The 24,122-nt window shown below is 40.3% G+C and overlaps 1 protein-coding gene across 1 annotated transcript in view; it reads right to left on the reverse strand.

Moving 5' to 3' along the window:
* GAREM1 (GRB2 associated regulator of MAPK1 subtype 1) overlaps window positions 1-24,122 on the reverse strand; it is a 120,139-nt gene that overhangs the window by 63,138 nt on the left and 32,879 nt on the right. The window contains exon 2 of the mRNA XM_075213470.1: window positions 5,584-5,724. Within this exon, the coding sequence (XP_075069571.1) occupies window positions 5,584-5,724 (141 nt within the window). The remainder of the gene's footprint in view (window positions 1-5,583; window positions 5,725-24,122) is intronic.

Raw genomic sequence — 24,122 nt, forward strand, 5'->3', positions numbered from 1 at the left:
TCATAGGTTCAATTCCATCATATTCTACATTTTTGTAATAAAAAAATTCAACTATTTACACTGGCGCTTCTAATTCCTCTTGTTCATCTACTTTATGGCTCCTCACTAAGATCATCTGCTCCACCCTCTAGGGGGGGGGGGAAGAATCAATTTCTGAAGATTCTGGTTGATAAACATTATCCAAAGTTTTCCTTTAAGATTTTGGCCACTTTAGGCCTCATTTGCTTGAAAGCTTCTGTCCCTTCACCCCACCCAGTCTCTTCTCATCACTGCAACGCCCCATGTCTCCCTCCAGCACCACATCTATATAAAACAACTTAATGTATTCCATATAATGGTTGAAGTGACAGTATGGAAAATATAATTCAATAGAATGGGATAGTTTTACAATGAGTCGGTATTTGTAGGAATACTAAAATATGGGTCTGGTGCATCCATTCATAAAAAAACAATAAATAGCAACATCTGCTTTTAACAATAGTGAATAAAAGGACGCTGAAAAGCTACACAACGCATTCTGCATTTCTGTATAATGTGAATAACTTTAAAGGAACAGTAACATTTAAAAAAATAAAATATGCCCAAACTTTATACTTCAAGCAAAATGTTGAAACTCAAGACCATGATGCTAGATTGTGCTGTCCATGTTCCGCTGTGTTCTGTTGCTCTTTAGTCCACAGAGAGACACAATGAGACCATTCTTACCCACACTAGTGGTTCCTTCATTACTGTTCAGTGGGATCTAAGAGCAGGAAATGGGAATAACTACTGTAATTAGAACACACAACCATTCTCTCAATAAGAGCCTTTAAACTCAGCAGCATAAATATAAAGAAGTATCTGTTGAGCACATTTGGGTCATTGATACATTGCAACACAACAGTTGTTACTCCAAAAAATAACTACACATTAGCAAACATCAGAATACTATAAATACTAATATATATATATATATATATATATATATATATATATATATATATATATATATATATATATATATATATATATATATATATATATATATATATATATAGTTCACTAGTTCCTATGAAAAATCTACAAGGAAAAAATGATAGGCAATGCTGGGCAGATCATGGACGAAGCATATCCTGTTGTCTTGTGTCTATAGTCAATCCAGTGTTTCAAAAAAAAATAAAAAAAGTAATTGTCCAGCATAGGGATCAATAATGGCTATTCGAAGTGTCCCATATATATTTGAGTGCCATCTATTTTAAATGAAGTGGTTTCCATCTATTGTGACATTTCCTTTTGGACTATAGCAGGAAAGGATTTTTGAATGGGGTAAATAAAACATGTTTGCACTTAATTTATTTTCACATAAAATACAAATTAGGCCATTTTTAATTTGGTTTGCATTTAATTTTATTTATAACACTGTCCAGACACTTTTCTTTTGTGGATATGACATCATTCCATTATTATATTGTATACACCTAGGACAATTAAATGGGAGCATTCTCTACTAACACTGTCAATCCGCATCTCTGCACGACACGTGTTGGTATAAATCCACGGGGACATATACAATTAGCGCACATCTTCAGGTACTATAGTACCTCAACATCGCGGCTCTCTCCTCGCACCTCTATGGGGGGGCAAAGAGAACTCCACAATGCTACATTGCCACAGAGTGCCCTCGCAACCGTTCCGGAGGTGCTCCGCAGGCGTTATACTTCAGTATCATCCACTGGTTACACTACTGCTCTAGTGCATGTTACACTATATGTACTGTCTGCATATAAACATATCATAAAGCAATGTGTGGTCAAGTACAGCAAATATAAAAGAGCGTTTTTGCCATAAAGGACTGAATTCAACATTTGTGACCAATATGTGATGTACAATAAACTCTCTAACATCTGAACTATCACAAGAATAATGTCCAGCTGTAAAAAAAAGTATAGAATACTTTTAATACAGATAAAAATATAGATAACAAAAGTTCTTTATTTCAAGCATAATATTAATATTAAACATCAGTTCTTAGACTGTAGTGTGGAGAAATGCAAAATCACTTCTCCAATGCAATGTGATATCACTGCACTTCTTGTTTAAACAAAATCTATCCTGACAACCAGGAAAACCTGAGCATACATCTGCAGATCTCTTCAGGTAACTTGGATGTTTTCAACCAACTTTCAACCGCTGTTATGTGTGTGGTCCCAAGCTGTTGGGCACATTTAAATCCTATTCGGAAAAGATACATCAGATTCCAAAACCGGTTACTCGTTCCTTAGACAGATTCATAGCTCTCCTGAATTCCAGCATCTGTTGGAACCAAAGTTCTATAGCAAATGTCAGTTGCTATTACATAAGCAAGCAACCTCCTTTAGACAGACTTGAGGGAGAAAAGAAATTTGGCATATGTAGAGTGTGAAAAGGTTCTACAAGAACCTTCATGCAAGAAGTGTCAGTGTATGCTGGCACTTGTAGTGCAACAAGATTTTCCACTACATTGTAACAGTATCACCCTGGTACCCAATGGCTGCGAGTATTAGGAGGGTCCCAGTGCTATATAGCATTGGGCCCGTTCTCTCTAGGTGCGGGGACCGATAATTCTCCCCACCATTCAATAATATAACTATATCTATACATACACCTGTACATACATATTATATATATATATATATTTTTTAAAAAATATTAATGATAATACTCTCCCACTTGTATGCAAATTACATTAATTGGCTGAAATAAATATTTTTGAAAAGGAAATCTAGAAACAAAACTATTGTCTTGTTGGCGGCTCCTCTGGGTACTAAATATTTTGCAGAAAATGAGGAAAAAAAGTAAGTCTTATACATTAGGAATACTATTATGTAGAATAACAGGATACAGCCAAGTAATGAACACCTATTAAGAAGCATTATCTAATCAAACCAGTCTTAACAAGTTTTTAACAGCCCACTCTGATCAACCCACAGATCTACTCACAGCTGGTCCAGCTATTAAACCGAAAGATTCATGTCACAGATATTTAAGTCAATAGAACGTACAGCACATCTGTGACGTGGTACATCGTGGCTGAGAAATACTAAATATCCAATCATGCCTCAACAGAAGAATTCTATTTCACTCTCCTTTCTCAATTTCTATTGGGAAAATGGTCATTAATTCTGCTAGTTGCATTTACTAGCACCTCTGATAACCACTGTTATTTAGGGAGTCACAAACCTCCGTGACCTCTACCATTAACAACAGAGCACAGAACGTTGCAGGGGATTCAAACTCCCAATCAGCTCTCTCCTCTCCTGACTGCCATTCCTGCAAGACCTCCAGCTGTATCCATGAGGGGTTATCCTAAACAGAAGGAGTTGTCAGAGAATGTCATCTACAGACCTCCTTGATAACTTAAATAAAAAACATTTTAAATCACAAAACACAAGCAACGTATTTCTTTATATCCAGCTGAACACCCCGACCAATATTTGGTAGTCAGACATGTTTTCACCTCGCTTGAAGCAAAATTGTAAAGGCTTTAACGTGTTTTCGACAGTTAGGACTAAATAGTCAAAAGAATTTGTTTTATGAGGAAAGTCTCATAATTAGGCATATTTTGCATTCAGTAGCTTTTGTAAATTCCACTGCATAACACATTCCAAATGAATAATATGAGCGCAGTTGCATATTAAAGAAATACACGAAAGCTTATTGATGAATTGCATTTTTTTACTCCATGAAGAATGCAGATTTCAGCGCACAGTCCCCCGCCCACTTAACACCAGAATATCAAGAACTGGTCGAGTCAGTAAAGACAAATGGGTTTATTTATCAAAGAATGAAAAGCCCTACGGCGGAAGAAAATGGATATTTTTGCCGGGGACAGGGCTTCAGCCTATCACTCATGGGATTACTGTCAGTGCTCTGCTAGCGCCTGAGGTAACCCCCAACGGTGACAGTCCAATTATCAAGGACCACGGTGGAATCAGAAAGAAAAAATGCTTTATTTGAATAAGCTTTTAAACTCTAAAAAAAATATTTAAAATTAATTTTGTTCTATTATTTCTTTTAGTAGTGTAACCAAAAGCCCAAGTGTGGGCTGTCGGGCCCACTCCACAAAGGGGCAAGCTAGCGAGCGCATGCACATATCCCCTGAGACAGCCCTTGATATGCTGCTCTTAGCCAGTGTCACTGAGGCAGCAGAGTATTGCTCAGCTACCTTGGCGGGCAATATTTTATTGATAAATGACAGGAAAAAAAATCATTGTTACCCCCACTTTTTAATACATAGGCCTAAAAAACGCAGAAAGGAGAAGAGTGAAAAAAAGAGAGGAAGGAGCAGGTTTGACAATTAGTTGGAGAGAAAAAGACAGCACAAATCACCACAAAATATTAACTTACAACTTAATTTAATTGCATTATCTATAGGCCCCAACCATAGTAAAGCACCTTCCTGTATTGTTTAGGATGCTGAAATAACAACAGTTACATTTACTTCACATCATTCTGATTATAAACTGAATAAGAACTTATAATCCTATAGTTTGCTGTTCTCAACTTAAGTTTTCAAAGCAAGGAAGTCATATAGGGCTACTAATGAAACAAGGCACAGACCGGAAAGGCCCCAAGATCACGTCACATTGCGGGTGATGGAGAAGGTCAAAGCTTTTCAGATGTCATTACTGCACATTACATACAAGGTTTCAGAAGGAAGGAGGAAAATATATAATGAAATATTAGATTGTGCTAAAACGTGACCATTCATTTATGAAATGTAACAACTGAAAACATTTATAAAAATTGCATTTCCTTAACACTGAAATGCCAGAGAGCAGGGAAATATTCAATACAATTGAAAATATATTGATTAAAAAACAAGGCTTATTGTTTTTATTGAAATTAAAAAATGTCACCTCATAAATTAGGATGGAACCAAGACCTCTTGCCACCAAGATCTGCTCAATCTGAAAACACCACTACAATGTGCTTGTGAAATGTAATCTGGCAGAGTTTCCATAAATCTCATCAGTAGCTGCTGAATCAAATTAGCAGCCAGAATCAATAGCACGTCTGGCAAAGGGGCTCATACAGGCACCATTACACCCTTTCTAGACCCCATGGCCACCATATGTATGTCTATAGCTGCGCCCATGCTGGCAGTGACATGGTATGCCGACAGGGCCGCAGACATTCACCATGGTTATATACACAACATATAGGCCTGTTGCCTGGAAGTACACTTACTGACTACATCAACATGCTTAAGTGATATCACTAGTTATTAAGCTGCCCACACACATGTGTAGTCCCTGCTGCTCAGCAGAAGATCCTGCTACTTTGGCCTGCTAAGCAGTCAGATCACTGGGGAAGCTCAGTGCGGTCGGATGATGAGCCACATTGGCCATCACTGATGTCATCTTCTGACCACATATAGCATTTGATCAGATCATCAAGCATTTTGAGTCCACACAGACCGATTGTCTGATCTGCTACAATATCATTGTGTGGCCAGCAGAAACTGTTACTCTGCATGTAACCCATAAAACGCCTGCTTCCACTGCGTAGGAGAGAAGTGCACGTTACGATATAGAACAAGTGTTGACATTTTTAAAGTCCTACCTCCATAGTGCACAGGAATCTCAATCTTCGGGCCTATGACATAATGTCCCTCCTCCAAACTGTGAGCTGTGATTGTGGTCCACTGCCGGCACGAATGCACCAAGAGATAGTCATTGTCCCGCAGTTCTTCAATGTTTTCCCCTAGAAAATTAGAACATGGCTCATTTAGAAATAAAGTGAAATGCATCAGACACATGGTATCCAAACTATGTAAAGCAACTGACAGCAAAGGCAGTCATGTTGGCCACACATGACCATAGACATAGGACATAGGACATAACATCCACCAGGTAATCAAAGTCTTGGTCTTAAAGGATAAATCAATCTATAACAGGATAATTCAGAGGTGCGCAGCACCACTTGATAGATCGATGCATACATACACACATACATATATAGGTATTTAAAATGCAGCCCTGATTGGAGTGTGTTTGGAGGGGGGAGCTGTTGTTTGAAGTCTGCCTGCACACAGCTAGCAGATGCAGAGATGACAAAGCAGGATATATGAAGTGGGAGAGGGTGGACCAGACGATCATAAATTTGCATAAGAGCTCTGTTACTCCAAACAACAAACTAAACATGGTAACATCAAAGGATGCCAGACAGTTCGGTATCTACTAAACTAAAGCTTGAAAGTCATCATCATCTATTTATTTATATAGCGCCACTAATTTCGCAGCGCTGCACAGAGAACTCATTCACATTAGTCCATGTCCCATTGGAGCTTACAATCTAAATCCCCCAACATATACACACACAGACCGAGAGAGACTAAGGGCAATTTAATAGCAGCCACTTAACCTACTAGTATGTTTTTGAAGTGTGGGAGGAAACCGGAGCACCTGGAGGAAACCCACGCAAACACAGGGAAGAACATACAAACTCCACACAGATAAGGCATTGGTTGGGAATCGAACTCATGGCTCCAGTGTTGTGAGGCAGAAGTGCTAACCACTAAGCCACCGTGCTTAACAAAGTAATGTTTTATATTGGCAACTATGTATGTTTGGTCCATATAGATCCAATGAAAGCTACTTGTTGAAAAATAACTCCCAATTTTGTAAAAGAAGTTTGATGTTGCTTCAGCTCCTGACACCTTGTATAAAAAGTATGAACCTATTGGAATAAAGTCCCCAACAGGTTTTGATAATTTACACAGTGATCTGTTTTTGAAAGCCCCCAACTTGGGTGCAGGCCTGTTTCTATGCAAAATCTACTAATCCTTATACAATATATTCCCACCATAGTCAGTATTTCTCATGTTACTCCAAAACTATTTTATCATGTTTGTCATTTGCCCTGCTGTAGGCACCAGCAAGCAGAGGTCTCACGCTCCATTTCATTATATATGTTGTTACTGTAGTTTCTCATGATAACATCATATCGTTCTCAGTGATTGCACAGTACTGCAGAATGTTGTGGAGCAATATAAAGAAAAATAACAAACATAATGGAGCCGATTCAGAGTTGGAAGCAAAAGGGGAGTAACTTACTCTTATTAATAAAAAAAAAAAAAAAAAAAAAGGAATCGTCCGTCTCTGCATCAGCAACATATGCACCTGGTTTATCATCAGTGCATACCTGCACCTGTCCCAAATATGCACGTTTCTGCATAAGCCGCATGTGTTTGAATACTCCAATTTAGTGTACTCTGCCTATGCTAGCAAGTCCCTTCCCTCCCCGTCCCACCAATCTAGGTACAGGTGAGTGCAAGTGCCAGAAAACCAAGTCTGTCTAGCAGCATACGCGTGTGCCCACTTTCTGGGCAAGATACGCTATGCAAGCTGGCATACATCCAGGCCCGGCGCTACCATTAGGCAGCTGCCTAGGGCGCCGGGCTTTTGGGGGCGCCACCCGTCCCTAAACAATGTAAAAACAAGTATAAACTACAAATTAAAAATATTTTAAGTTACATAGGCGCCGGCGAGGCTTTGCCAAGTTCCGCGCCGGCGCCATTTCACCAGCGCACTTCACCATGGTGGTCTCCCTATGAATGAAATCTTGCTGTCGGCTGACTGAGCTGCCGCACCAAAAGCAGAGGGGTCCTGAGCGGCAAGCGGACCAATCACAGACCAGCAATGTCCTGACACTGTAAGCTCCAACCAATCACAGTGAGAATTGCCTGACAGTTTGTCAGACGATTCTCACAGTGATTGGTTGGAGCTCTGTGTCAGGACATTGCTGGCCTGTGATTGGTCCGCTTGCCGTTCAGCTCCCCCTGTGCTCTTGGTGCTTTTTCTCAGTCAGCCGACTGCGGGGTGACATGCAGGAGGTACCGCGGATCGGGGGCGGCTTCATCAGCTACTGTAGGGTGTTCCCTGACCCCCACCTGCACTTTGATGCTGAGCAGAGGTGCCCCTGCACATGGAGCCGACAGCCTGGGACTGGACTGTGGCGCTGAGCCTTGCCCCTGCACATGGAGCTGACAGCCTGGGACTGGACTGTGGTGCTGAGCCTTGCCCCATACACATGGAGCTGACAGCCTGGAACTGAAGGTAAGTATATCTTGATAAACACATTCTAATTTTCTGCTTTTCTGTATATACAGTCTTTCTCACCTGTGCCATTATGTCTGCCCTTCCCCTGTTTGAGCCAGCCTCTTTGCCATTTCCCCATCTATGCCATCATTTCTGCCCTTCCCCTGATTGTGCCAGCCTCTCTGCCCTTCCTCATCTATGCCAGCCTCTCTGCCCTTCCCCCATCTACGCCAGCTTCTTTGCCCTTCTCTGGTCTGTGCCAGCCTCTCTGCCCTACCCCATCTATGCCAGCCACTCCGCGCTTCCCCCATCTATGCCAGGCTCTCTGCCCTTCCCTCATCTGTACCACCCTCTCTGCCCTATCCTTGTCTGTACCACCCTCTCTGCCCTTCCCTCGTCTGTACCACCCTCTCTGCCCTTCCCTCGTCTGTACCACCCTCTCTGCCCTTCCCTCGTCTGTACCACCCTCTCTGCCCTTCCCTCGTCTGTACCACCCTCTCTGCCCTTCCCTCATCTGTACCAGCCTCTCTGCCCTTCTCTCATGTGCGCCAGCCTCTCTGCCCTACCTCTGTCTGCGCCAGCCTCTTTGCTCTTCCCCATCTATAGCAGCCTCTCTGCCCTTCCCTCATGTCCGCCAGCCTCTCTGCCATAACTCTGTCTGCCATAGCCCATTTGCCATCCTCGTCTGCACCAGCCTCTTTGCCCTCCTCATCTGTGCCAGCCTGTCTGCCCTTCTCCCATTTGTGCCAGACTCTCTGCCCTTCCCCTGTCTGCGCCAGCCTCTCCTTCCACATTCTGTGCCAGTCTCTCTCTTTCTACTGCCTGTACCCCACCTGTCTCCCTTTCTTCTGCCTGTGCCAGTTTCTCCACTTCCTATTTTTGTGCCAGTCTCTGTCACTCTGTCTCCTTGTCTGTACCTCTGCGGGTGTATTAGTGTAATGTATGTGGTGGCTATTACACTATCTATTGCTTGCATATGTTTTGTTAGTGACACCTGCGCTTTGTAATTTTGTATGTGAATGTTCTGATAACCCATGAACAGGCCCGGCGCTCCCATTAGCGCTCTGGTGGGCGCCACAGAATGAAAATTACTTTAAAACTGTGCGGCGACCGCTGAGCACACCTTCCACGTCCGCTGCACAGCTTCAGATAGATCCACAGGGAGGGGGGAGGGGCTATGGATCACCACCGCCGCCCTCCCCTCCAGCAGCTGCAAGGGCGCCCCGTCTCCTCCCCTCCACTCACTGACTGTCGGGCATGACATCATCATCACGGCCCGACAGTGTCAGTGAGGGACGGCACCCCACAGAGAGGAGCAGCTTTATGGAGCCAAGTTAAGTTAAGGAAAGACGTGGGGGGGCGGATTTTGAAAGTGTGCCTAGGGCGCCGAGGACCCTAGCACCGGCCCTGCATACATCACACTCTCAATCAGCCTCAATAACTAAACAACGTTTGAAATATATGTAACATTCCTGCATAGGAGTTTTAGGAGTACTGAAAGTACCTTTTTTTTTTTTTTTTTTTTATGTGACCTTTACTGTATGGACCAGAACAGTGGAAACAGATAACAGAGTGAATACTAATCCAGTTGACGTAGTGCAGGCTTGTCCAACCCGCGGCCCAGCACGCCTGTAAATGTGGCCCAGCAGGAGTTTTGGTTGTGGCAAGGGGGCAGCGCTGTTAATGGGAAAAAAAATCCTGCAAAAAAAAAAGAAAAGAAAATACTTACCTTGTGGTCACGCGGTCACGTCAGCTGGTACTCCGGCTTCCTCCCTTGTCTCCTCCTCCGTGCGGTGCTCGCAGTGAATGTCGGGCATGATGTCATCACGCCCAACATCCATTGCGGAGCGCAGCACAGAGGAGTCACCCACGCGAGAAGAACAATCAGCAGCAGAGAATTGGAGAAAAGAAGAGAAGAGGACAGGAGAACAAGCCGATTAAAAGGTAAGTTAAGGGGGATTTTTTTTTATTATTTCAAGTGACGCTGACCAGTGAATAAAAGTCACCTGGTCCTGGAGCATCATGGACCTTATCTCCCTGCTACATACTTCTACTTGTAATACTAATGGGGCATTATATATTATGGCCCATTATAAGTTGCTATCCCTTAACTAACATAGTGGTGTAATTATCAATACAGGTCAAAATTTGGGGTCACAGTGGTGTATATGTCAGGTACCGCAGGCCTGGTCAGGGCACCCTGATAATACAATGCCTGGCTTAAATGCACTTTATTGATATTGCATCGAAACAATACAAAAAGTGATTATAGTATAATAACTAGAGAGGATTCTTTGAACAGGGCGATTGAAAGGTAAGTATAGGGGGATTTGAAAAAAAAAGTGAAATATATATATATATATATATATATATATATATATATATATATATATATATATATACATATACATATATACATATATATATATATATATATACATACATACATATACACACACACATACATATATACACACACTATGTTTCCTATGGTTTTTTGGATGATCAGCTATCGTTAGTGCTAGTGTATTTTATGTGCGGCCCAAACCAACTCGTCGTCTTCCAATGTGGCCCAGGGAAGCTAAAAGGTTGGACACCCCTGACGTAGTGTATCTTGTGTGAAATCCCTTTGCACGTAGCCAGTAAAGGTGCAAATGACAGTCTGTGGGATTCTGCCACTTAGAAGTACTTATGCCTGGATAGGGCGGATGGCGGAGTATGGTAAGGGAGAGTCTGTGCAACTCTGTTCTGGTCTGCTTCTGTTCAAAGACGCATATGTACCAGAGAAGGCCTAATAAATTTGTGGGTGGTCAGGTGCAGGTGAAAATATAAGATGACAATGGCAGTCCCCAGCACTATCAAACCGCTTGTTATTTATGATTGCACCACTGATGCCGATTTGTGCTTTGTTCGTCACTTGGGCATAGATTATATTTTTGTGCGCTTGTTTAAGCAATTTTTTTTTCTGCACAAAAGTAGTTCCTGCTAGAGAGGTTTTAGCAGTTTTCTTGATGTCGAATAGTGAATACATTTGATGAAAATAGAATAAATGGTTAATAACATAGGTGCAAGTGGGACGTGAGTGTATCCGACTTATGTCTGGTGTAAACCAGACGCACATGCTAATTTACGGACCTGCATGAATCTTAAGCGGTGCATTCCCCTTCCCTGTATCTGTCCTTGCCCTGGGAGTGCCTGAGCCTGAGCAACTAATGGTACTGGGGGTAAAATGTAATTACAGCATGATACTGAGGGGAGTGGGTCTGACAGAACACTCAGCTTTGCACACTGGGCCATCTTGGTTGAGGTCCAATTGTTTCATGTATTTTGCCAGAGAAGAAATGTAGAGAAATGTAATACATAAAAAGGAGTCAAAACTAGTACATGGACACTGAGCATAAAAATAAAATATATTTATATAGCACCAGCATTCTCCACAATGCAATTGGCAACAAACAATAATAAAACAATACTGGGTGTTAAAGTTTAAAGCCTATACTTCACAGTGGTCACATAACCATTCAGAACTTTGCTAACTTGTAATTGTGCTTACATTCTACTAAAAAGCACTATCGTGTGAACTGTCAAAATCGTGTCTGCCCTTCTACCGTCACCGGTCTACAGTCAGTGTGGGATAGCTGCCAGACAATCAGAATGGCAGGCAATATGCCAACAGTTCTGGTGCTGCAAGCGACAGGATCACAGGCACTATAAAAATAGTATCCCCAACTGGAGTCGGTCATAAAACCAAAAAAAAACAAAAACAAACATACATTTACACACACACACACACACACACACACATATATATAACAGAAGAGACATTTCTTAAGTGTATTGCAGAAAATCTGATATATACAGTAATGTTAAGAATGTAGTAAAAATATTTAAAAGGTACTTTGATAAAACACAAACTGCATAAGCTTCCGTAAAGGATTAAGTATTAAGAAACATTGACTATAATGGTTCACCTATGAACCCAAATAGAAGACAAAAGGCTATGTGTACTCATTTAGTAACTACATTTCTTAATTATTACATTTTCTACTATTCGAAGTCTTCAAAAACACAGGAAATACCTGGAGTAACTCAAACGGTTCAGAATCAGTGCTCATATTACAAAATACATTATAAATTTGAAGTGTACATCCGCAGTGCATAATCTCACTGTTAGGGAGTTATGTTAATTAATACCTCTACTGCAATTCACAGAGCACTCTGTCTGGAGACACACTGAACCTCACACTTTGAACAACCAGCGACAATGACCATCAGAATTACAGAGTCTTGTTTTAAAAAAAATAAAAACTAATAAATATATACATATAAATTATACTTTTTCCTCTGCGTCTCAAATATTTATTCTCGAATGCTTTAAATTATAGTAAATGCCACGATGGATATCTACAAGTATAGTTCATAATGATTACATTGCCAATTAAGTTGTCTGCCTAATTAACCAGTAGCATTACAAAAGGCAATTGACAATGATAAAATAGGTAGCAACCTGCTAGGTAGCAAACTACTATAAACATGGATGAGGATAGCAGGAGAAAGAGCAGAGGTAAGGCAACAATAAGGAGGGCCCTACTCGTGAGAGCTTACATTCTAAGTGGAGGGGTGATAGGGAAACTTGGGAGGGAAATAGAGAGAGGGGGAGTACATGAGAGGGGTTAGGCAGTGATCTGGGAGGCACTGATGAAAAGGTGAGTTATTAGGGGGCATTTGAAGCATTGTTGTATGGAGAAAACTCTGATAGATGAAGGGAGAACATCAAAGGAGAAGTCTTGAAGGTGGGAGTGAGACGTGGTATCCAGAGGGGAGATAAGTAGCGGTCACTGGCCTAGCAGAGAGAGCGTGATGGTAGAGAACTTTGGAGATGTAGATGGTTGGCAAACTTGGGGGAACAGAGAAGACTGTGGTGTTGTCGACAGTGAGGGAGAGGTGTGAAGGAGTTGAGACTTGAGAGGAAGGGAAAACAATGAGTTCAATTTTTGACATGTTCAGATTGAGAAAGTAACGAGGCATTCAGGAGAAGTTGACAGGGAAACAGTCAGACACTTGGGAGAGGAGGGAAAGGGAGGTGGAGGACAGAAAGATTTGGGTGTTGTCTGCTTAGAGGTGGTATTGAAGAGCAGAGCAGGGGCCCCGGAAGAGATCATTGAGTAACAAGTAACAGGAAGTGGGGGAGTGTCAGTGGTGGAAATAAAGAGATAGAGCAGTTGATAAGATAAGGGGTGAACCAGGAGAGGACAGTGGCACAAAGCCCAATGGACCGCAATAGAAACTTGAAGGTTCAGAAGGATGAGCATGGAGAAATGACCACTGGATTTGGCAGAAAAATGATCATTAGTGACATTGGTCAGGATGGTTTCTCTGGAATGGAGGAGAGTGGAGGGGACAGAGACCAGAGACCAGATTTGTGAGGATCAATGAGGGAGATGTCAAAGAGGAAGGTGGTAAGTCGGCTATAGACAAGATGCTCGAGTATATTGGAGGCGAAGGGTAGGAGAAAGATTGGATGCTAGCTCAAAAGAGAAGTAGGATTGAGAGATGATTTTTAAGAATGCATGAGAATAGAATGTGTTTGGAGGAGGAGAGGGAAGATGCCCATGGAGAGGGATAGGCTAAAGAAGTAGGTGCAGGCGTTTGAAGAAAGGGAGCAGAGAAGTGGAGAGGGGAATGGGTCAAGGGAGCAGGTCCGGTGGAACAGAGAAGATAACAGAGCTTAGATTTCAGCTCCCATGGTAGGGAGAATGGAGCACTTGGAAACGTGGCTCGAGGGGGAAAGCGAGAGTGATAGGGGGAGAGGGGCAGGAGAGGTCAGACAGTAGATTTCCTGTCAGATGCAGTAAATTTTCCAAGTGAAAAAGGAGACAGTAAGGGAGGGGGAGGAGAGGAGGAGGGCAGGAGGGAGTTGAAAGTGTCAAAAAGGTGCCGTGGATTGTTTAGCAAGGGAGAGGGCAGAGCTGTAAGAGTGAAGGATGAATTTAAAGTAGGAAGTCAGGGAGTGAGGGAGATTTCCTCCAGCGTTGTTAAGCATTGTGAGATCACTTCTGTAGAAGCCGGGTCTGTTTAGAGTACCAAGGTTGGGGTCTGGAAATACTGAGGCTCACTGTGGTGATAGGGGCAGCTAAGAGTGTGGTTGTAGAGGGAGAATGACTGGGACAACCAACAGTGGTTATTGGTGAGAGGAGAATTTTAAGCGATGAAGAAATAGTTTGGGGTTGTGGGCATCTAGATTACAATTACATTACTCAACGAGGATTTGAGAGAGGGAGGTAGGAAGCAGGGAGAGAGAAAATGAGAGGAGATGTGTCAAACAGAAGGAGAGAATAGTTGGAGTTTTCTGTGCATAGGTGGGAGACAAGGTCAATGTATTGACTGAGAGGTAGAGGAGAGCCATGGTAAAAAGTCAAAAGAGGAAAAGAGGGAGAGAAGTTTGGTGGACGCAGCACGAGAGGAGTTGCTGATCGTGATATTGAAATTACCAGGATGAGTGACAGGAGGTTAGAAAACAGGAAAAGTTGTTGAGGGAAACGGGGCTAGGAGGGTTGCAGATGACATTGACATTAAGGTGAACAATTGGAGTGGACCTCATTGTATTATATGTGGGATTACATATGCCCCTTGAATGAATTACATGGAGTAAATAAGAAAATAAATAATTCATAAATGAGTTCTAGGACCATATCAAAAGTATGCTATGAAACTTCATTGATTATTAATAGCTGCAATAATTTACTGTTTTGGGTAGGTCACCTCTAATACACAAGTTTGAAAAACTAAAATTAGTGTTGTTGCACACGGACACATGGCCCATCCTAAACAACTCCCTCCTCTCACATCACATACTTCTCTCCACCCCTATTGTCTCAGTTTGCTAATGATGTTAACCCTCATGAGCTTGGCCCTCTCTACCACCTAGCTCCTTATCCTCTTTGTAAGGTTTCCTGTGTTCTAGGTGTGTCTTCTAATGTAGTTGCTTTCTCTATAGTCCCTTCTTGTATAATTTTTACGGATTCTATTGTTTCTCTTGCCCCTTACTTATATTGTTTGGGTTGTTTTTGCCTTTTTATTTTTATTTTTTTTATTGTGCAGCGCTGTGCATTTTGTGGCGCCTTATAAACAATCATGAGGATGATGAGTGCAGTCAAAACATTACCACCGCCAGTCATATGCATTATTGTATAATCAAGATCTAACCATTGGGCAGTAAAGGGTTAATGTGGAATTATAAATTAGAGCACCCGATTGGATACAAAAGCCATTCATGTTTCATAACAGTATAGGTAGGGTAGCATAAAGTATTGCTGTTTCATTCATTCTTTCTGAGCCTTTTGACAGAAAGGCATTTCAGGAAGATGGATCGCCAACGGGTTTCAGTGACCAGAGCTGCAGCCTGTGGTTGCTGGCGATTCAAAAGAACCGTCCATTCATATAGTCTGTTGTCATCCAGATAAGCTTATATGAATTTTACTAATTCATGAGTTTGTATTAGCAATTTATTAAACTTATATTTATTACTGCACCAAGACATGGTCTCTGGTTTATTTCTAGGCCTGGGAATACCGCCTAGTTACCCCTGAAGTTCTTGTGATTCAAAACACCAGGTAAACACAAATATATGCAAATTAGCATCAGATTATTAACAATCCTACACTATTATTCTTTCATCCTGTCTCTCTACTAGATATATAACTGTAAACGGTTTGGTGTGTAGGTTAGACAATATGCCCAATAAGTAGATGTGGAAACCTGTTACATAGAACTGGACAAGCTAAGACTTTATTTTGTTGTTACTTTACTGTTGTTGCTTATTTATTTACTGCACCATAAAACTAGCTGCGGACTAGTTGTACCAAATCTGCTAGACATTATTTTCTTTGCTTTAATAATATGTGCCACAGTCTACCCCAGATATCTGCTACACACATGTTTAGGTAGGTGGTACGTGTCAAAGTAATATCCACACAAATACCAGGACCCAAGGTTTCCCAGTAGACTATTACCCAGAGCATCACACTGCCTCTGCCAGCTTTCCATCTTCCCACAGTGCATCCTGGCACCATCTTCCACAGGTAAACGATGCAAATGCACCCCGCCATCCACATAATGTAAAAGAAAATGTGATTCACCAAACCATTCCACCTTCTTCCTGTGCTTTCAACAGTGGACAGGGCGGTCAGAATGGGCACTGACCGGTCTGCGGCTACGCATCAAGCTGTGATGCACTGTGTGTTCTGACATCTGTACGCTGGGAACATCCCACAAGACCTGCCATTTGGAGATGCTTTGACCCAGTCATCTAGCCATTACAGTTTGGCCCTTGTCAAAGTCGCTCAGATCATCTATTTATTTATATAGCGCCACTAATTCCGCAGCACTGTACAGAGAACTCACTCACAACAGTCCCTGCCCCATTGGAGCTTACAGTCTAAATTTCCTAACACACAGACTAGGGTCAATTTGATAGGGTTAATTAACCTACTAGTATAATTTTTGGCACGTGCGAGGAAACCAACGCAAACACAGGGAGAACATACAAATCAATGCAGATATGGCCATGGTCGGGAGTCGAACTCACGACCCCAATAAAGCAAAAGTGCTAACCACTAAGCCACCCTGCTGCCACGATCCTTACGCTTGCCCATTTTTTTCCTGTTTCTAACATATCAACTTTAGGAACTGACTGTTCACTTGCTGCCCAATATATCCCACCCCTTAACAAGTCATTGTGACGAGATAATCAATATTATTCACTTCACTTGTCAATGGTCTTTATGTTGTGTCTGATAGTTGTATACGTGTGTGTGTGTGTGTGTGTGTGTGTGTGTGTGTGTGTGTGTAAACTCATACATATAATAACATTTTAAAAATCAGAAATTTATTTGTTTGTGAAAACAAATGCCACGTAGACCTTGTAGAGTGGTGATAAACGCCCCTGCACTGTTTGCACCAGTAAAGAAACAGCAGGTGTGTTCTCACTACAAGTCTACATATACAATCGCTTTCATTTTGGAGGATGAGTCTATCTCCTCTGTTTGACTCTGTTGACCAGCATACCCTAAGGTGGGTGGGTGTGGGTGTGTGTTATAAAATTACACACAAGCCATTTATTTGTGAAGTTTGTACACTGCAGGTGCAGGTATTGCTTTCCCTGCATAAGCATCATTGTGGTCATGCTGGATGTGATGACGACCAGACATTGAGAATGTTATGAAACACTCTACAACAGAGACTAGTGATACTACTGTCCATAACAGTTTGTCCCTGGAATTCACCAACTCCCCACAAAGGTCTAGCCTATTTCACAGAAAAATCATCAATTAAGTCTCTGATTTCTCTATGCCTTTTAAGAACTAGGATCGATATTTTGCCATTGTGACCTTGAAAGCTTGAAAAAGAAGTCGGCTGATCTCCTTAATTATCTGTCATCAATAATGTAGTGCATTACTATGTATCCAGAGAGAGGTTAAAACTGCTTGTCCAAGAAAGACAAGCTTGCAAATATCATCATCATGAATTGTCTTCCACTGTTCAAGTCTAAATCTCTCTGCAATTTTACATGAACCTAAAATGAAAATCCACAACATTTGCTCAGATTGTTGGTGAAGTCAGTTTAAAATATATATAAAATTAAAATACCACCTTCATTAACACTGTCAGTCACGTAACAACCAACAGCTGAAGTTGTGAGACAATGCTGCTACAGTACAGTCATACTTTGCATGGATACAATTTTGGCATAAGTTGTTATAATGGGCAATGTTTTCAACACAACATCTTGTTTTTCTATTTAGGTAGCAAATTTGCATTATAAAATACAGAAGATGGTGAAAATGGCAGGAGCAGAAGTTTGGATAATCTTCTGACTGACCTAAGTATGTAAAAGTCAGGAGAAGTTTTTCTCATTAACACTCAGGAGTAGTTGCCAACATTTCAAATAATACCCAGGGACACATTGCTGCTTAGCAACTGGATCTAGGCCTGTCCCATGCTGTACTGCCTATGTGAACCTTGTGAACTACAATCCCATGAGAACATGTTTACTAAAAACTTTGTTATACTGTAAAGTTGGGCGTAATGAATATTAAAAATTGCCTCTGATTTATCTGGTCCCTACAAAGTTATAAGCTGCAAACTGGCAAAGTCCACTAACCGAACGATTCACTTTGTGTAGGCAATAGGTTCACTTTAAAGAAATGAAAAGCTAGCAATCTTTTATATTTTCATGTTGCCTACACAAAGTGGAGGAAACCATTTTATTGATTATCTGGTATGACCCTTCACAACAATACAGCTAGTAGGGCCTAGTGCAGGCGACAGGTATCCTTTAAGAGCAGAGGAGAAACGAAGATGCTTGTGCAGTGATGGAGAATATAAATAATCTATTATTTTATATTTGGAAGGTGGTCGAATTTGGATGTATATGGTAGAGTATGTGAAATTGAATGATCATTTGTCTTTGGTTCGAAAATATCTGATATAGATGGTAAATGTGAATGGAATTGTTATGTTTATACTGTATGTGAGCTGTTTGAGGTAAGGAAAAAAGCTTGTGTGCTTGATAGATTTGAATGGAATTGTCCGTGTTCAGATAAAATGGAGTTTGTGAAGTTTTGGCCACGCTAGCATTTGTGTTGGTTGCAAACATTATTTAGTGTGAGATGCCTCACTGGCTCTCTTTAAATAGATGTCTTTTGTGTAAAATAGATATTTGTGATGGATTTACAAAATATATTACTAGAGGTTTAAGAACTGGGCCCTGTTCATTGGTGTGAGCTATTTGAATTCTTGGAAAAGGCTAATGAAAATTGCAAATGCTGTGTAATGGAAGTGTATGGTTATAGTTTGTTTAATGCAGTTTAGTGTAAAGGTATAGTAAGTGCACGGAAGACATGCATGTTAGATAGAACGGTTGTTTTGGAAAAGTATTTTGTGGGAAAGTGAAAAAAACGTGCAGATCGTATGCTGTTAATTATATTACTGAGATTTTGATTTAGATGGAATTGGAAAGCCTGCTATGCTGTTTGTTGAAGAGTGGCTGATATCAGGCCTTGGATGCATAACAAATGATTGGATTGTTCAGAAAGAGGTCGAATTGTTCATTATAAAGTTTTGTTAGACTGTTGGTTTAAAAGGTAGTTTGTAACTTTAAAATAATGCGATTTATTGCTGGAGAGTTTGAAATCGTTAATAGAGCAGTGTGACAGGATGGGCTGCCTATGCCACCCTGCCTGTTGTTGCTGGGAACCAGCTGGGCTTACTGTGCCACTGTCCCCTTTCTTTATCCCAAATGCGGCTTCTAACCACAGTAGGAGGGGCTTAAGCTGGTGCCACCACTGGATTCCTTAACGGCATCCAGAACCAGGTTCCTTCTGGGTAACTGTCGCTGCTAATGTATTCCGTTGCTGGTGTACCTGGGCTGGTACCCCTGACCTCTTACTATGGATCAGGGGTGCTGTGGATGGATCCCCCCTGGCATATCACACACTGGCCAAAGCTGCTGGGTAGTGGGCAGAGCGGTGGTACTGGAAACCTGGGTCCAAACCTCAGAACAGCCGGGAATGGTTTAGAGTTGGGTCTAATCTGTAGGTCACAAGAAATTCAGTATGGAAAGGTTGTCAAGCAGGTCTTTAAAGCAAGTGATGTTTATTTGCTCAAGTAGTCTTAAGGACAGTTCAGTGGTACTAGTGATCTTTCCAGAAGTATAAATGGTACAATAATGATGACAAGATCAAACAGCTCACTTTTTATACAGTTCTGACATAACTTCTGGCAGGGGTTAAGCCAGCCCCCTGATCTGAGATGGTTCCGCAACGTCTGAACTATTCTTAGTATCAGGATACAATATATGTTTCCCAAACATGGATTTACATGCAATTCTAACAATATTTACACTTATCTGTGATATCCTAAAACTTGCTGTGATTTCCTGCATCCTGTTTTAGACACAGAGGAAATCTAACAGCAAGTCTAATTAAAACTTCCTGTGCCTTCAGGGGTGTTGGACACACACATCAAAAGGTCTAATTAACATGAGATTAACATGGGTCCTTTCTTCAGACAGTTGCAAAATACACATTTCCTCCACTCTATTGCTAACTTGAGAATTTCCAAATCATTTTCCTACATAATACATTCCAATGTAACACGATAAGTGCTTTTGCAATTGTACATTGGTGCCTGCCCCTCTGTTTGAAATACATTTCTGGAATAAATTATTTCTACATGATCCAGCCACAAATAAGTCATGATCCAGCCACAGGCAGCAAGGTGAAATACCATGTGTTTAGAGCAGGCTGAGTTCAGACAATAGAGAAAATGTATCTAGAAGTGACCATGCTTGTAAAATGGCTGGCATCTAGAAGCTTCCATGTGAAGGGAATGTGGATAATGAATAATGGATGTTGGACTTTGACTGAGATAACTGAAATGAAATGATAGATGGATAAATAGTAGAAGTTTTGAGATAAATGTGAGAATATTTGGAAGGTTAAAATGTGTGCTTGATTATGTCTTTACCCCCTCCCCCCACAGGTCCCTCCTCCCCCTTCACACACATTTACACACCTTTAGACAATAGTTATTCAAAACACAGACACAATGACTTCTATATTTATAAAAAAAAGCAACTGACTGCAATGTATTGTATGAAACGAAATCTGTTGAGTTTGTATAAATACACTATTTGCTGTTTTATAATATATGCATACATTTTATAATTAGAATGTTAATAATGCAACACATTTTAAATGAAGCTATATCTTGTGTGGGGTTATTCTTGGAGAGATAAGCATAAGTTATTTTATGAATATTGGTCCTGTGGATTTAGGAGAAAATAAGAATTATATTTCTTAGGTTGAATCAGAATTACCTTTGCTAGGAGTTGGTTGACGGTAAAAGTCATAAATGACATTATTAAATGGCCATCCATACATTTGCTATTAAGGAGATTATAACCCCATACCCTAGATAACCTTTTACATGCAGCAACCAGTGCCACAGGAAATATTTAACACATTAATGAAATAATGTATTCAAAGATAATCAACATATACTAATACCTAATGTAATAAAGTACGTGAAGGAAATGAAGCTGAAAATAGGCCGAGATGTTGACATGTTTAGGACAAAAAATCCTAAATAATTTGAAAATATACCATAAAGTACATAAATGAAAGAAAGGTGAAGTCTTTGGGAAAACAGTCTAGAATAGAATATGACAGAAAATCTGTTATGAGATCTCAAACACACCACACAAGGAGACCCAAGAATAGGGCTCATCTAAAACAATTATACAAGGAAAACTGGGAAATAATTCAAAAAGCAAAAATAGAAGGACACATTTTTTGGCTACAGGAAATATTTGACAGCAGTTATTTCTGACAAAGGCGTTACAGAGTACTGACTGTCTTTGGCACATTTCACTCAACTTATATTCTGAGCTAAGTATTTATCATGCATCAAGGTTTTGCAGAAAGATGATGGGTTTATTTTTGTATTACTTAAAAAGGTCAACCTATGTCCTTTTAAAAATGTATTAAAAAACATTCAGTTTAATCTGTGTGCCTAAACTTCTGAGGCCTCAAATGGGTTCTCTGTTCCCACAAGAGGACAAACAATTTCACAGAAAATGATCAGACCACATGAAGGCATAAACTGTTCAAACAGAAGGCTATCCCTGAGGCTAGCTGGTCAAGATGGTGATCGGATATCACCATCCAATCACAGACTAATCTGCTTCATAGATGGTAAAACCTTGTACATATTGAGGTGCGTTTTACACCACTGTTTTCCTGAACCAATTTAGCCTCACTTAACTATTTTGTGCTGTAGGGGAAACCCTAATGTTTCACTACATCTCAGTTTACGACTTTTTGCTTGCTACCATTCCCCTTGTCACATAATGACACTTTCCTCACTTACACTATCGCACAAGTGGACTGTCCTGCTATTGTGAACATTCCGATGATCTCATTGGCTCCAGTGTACCAATAACGTCCCCAAATCACTTAAAAAACTGAAGACATCCCAGAAGAGCAGTATATGAACATTGATGCGCAAATGCGGGCAATCTATATCCACATGCAACTGACACTTACGACTCACTACAACTAGACAGGTGGAACAGGGGAGGGAAGGTGCGGGCTAACTTAGGCCATGTACAGTTAGAGCATTGCAACAAAGAGGGGGCCGATTCAAGCACTGTTTTTTTAGTCGTAAATATGCACACAAAAAAATCATTATGTTTGAAAATAATTATTCTCTTTATACTATTAACATTTGTAATTTTAATTTATGACAAAATAAAAGTTTTTATGCATTCTAATGTGAACTTTTATTGTACATATGCATGTGCGTATACTGTACTCGGTTATGACTGTCTACGTACAGCAAGTGCATTTCCACCCATATATTCAAATCGTAGCGTATCATAAGATACACTTGGATTTGAATAGGGCAGAACTACGCACAAATTTCATGCTCTTTTTAAACAGAGAACTTACATCCAAGTTGCGTTCGGACATGAATCAGGACCTGTGTGTGTGTAAAAAACTAAACTGATAAATAAACGTATGAAAACCATGACAAATTATATTTCCCCACTGTAATGATTGCTGTTGTTTTATTTACCATTTTCACAGTTGATTACATAAGGTTATGAGGTGGAAATGTACTAGATAATAGTATATTTAGTATAAAGCAAGACTAAATAATAATATAGCAAGTCTAATATCACTAATCACGCTGTGTGCAATAACAAAGCACTACCGAATGAACAAGAGCCACACATTTGTATTCAACAACATCAAAGTGCTATCAAGCTTAGATACTCTTCGGATTGCTGGTTGAAATAAGTTAGCTGATGTAACGCAATAGCCCACACAAAAATCAAAAGTTACTGCAACAAAGAAAACCATTTGCAACATACAATTTTTGGACAAAAAGGGGTTATTATAGTTAAAGCTACCTTTTAAACGCATTTGGATTTTAGTGTTCTTTTGTGCTTTATATTATTTCAACTACATTACTGGAAAAGTGATTATGTCGTTTAAATTGTAAGTTATCTCCTCAGCAGGCAATTCTTAAAGTTAAATTGTAGGTTGCCAAGGGAACAACACAGCGGTATGCAGAACACCATGCACAAACTTTGCAATAGAGGATCAACTACGCATCCTTAAAGAAAAATCTACAGTAAAAAGTAGCATGTGTGTAACACACAACGCGAGTGCTTCAGGGTCATGCATGGAAAGGTCCTACAGGGTATATTATTCCTCATTTTAGCGATAAAGGATTCCAAACACCCCAGTAAAGAGAAAGCCAACATTCCCAAATCTAGGTCTTGCCTAACTTCATCTGCAGGTTCCCCTGACCTTCTGGATGGATTAGGTTTCTTTTCAGTGGAATAAAAATTGCAAACTGCATCTACGATCACAGCAAATTTGTCTGGTCAGTTCATGGTCCAGTTTGGACCATGAATAATGTATGAAAAATCATAGTAAATTAGAGAATAGAAAAAAATAGTAACTACTTCAAGTCAGTCTAATCTCTTAAACCTGAATAAATTATACTGAATTGATGGTTATATTCTAGGTGTTTCTAATAAATCCATAGGTGGTTTGTTTATTGAAAAAAAAAAATCTTGTTGCAATTTCCTGACTAAACATATAACTTTCTAAAAATTTTGAACATGAAATGTTGGCATCACCTTCTGATATTTACATTACAAAGCACATTTTTAAAAGGAGAAGTAGCCAAAAATTCATACATTTTTAAAATTAGGAAATACAATGTTGTTACGCTAAACAGCTTCATACATTAATCTACATTCTATACAACAAATTACTTTCATATTCCGAACCTTGTTAGTATTTCTGTTTATCAGTTCTTTATATTATGAAATCAATATATGGATTTAACAAAGTAAATTACACTTTAAAGTGAACATTTTTGTAGTATTACCCCGGTCATTCATTGTCTGCTTTTATAGAGTGGTCATAATCCATTTTCTGGAGACACTTCACTGTAAACCCTCATTAAACAATCATTTAGAAC

Source organism: Mixophyes fleayi, chromosome 5 (genome assembly GCF_038048845.1).
Source record: "Mixophyes fleayi isolate aMixFle1 chromosome 5, aMixFle1.hap1, whole genome shotgun sequence".
In the NCBI taxonomy this organism is placed as follows: Eukaryota; Metazoa; Chordata; class Amphibia; order Anura; family Limnodynastidae; genus Mixophyes; species Mixophyes fleayi.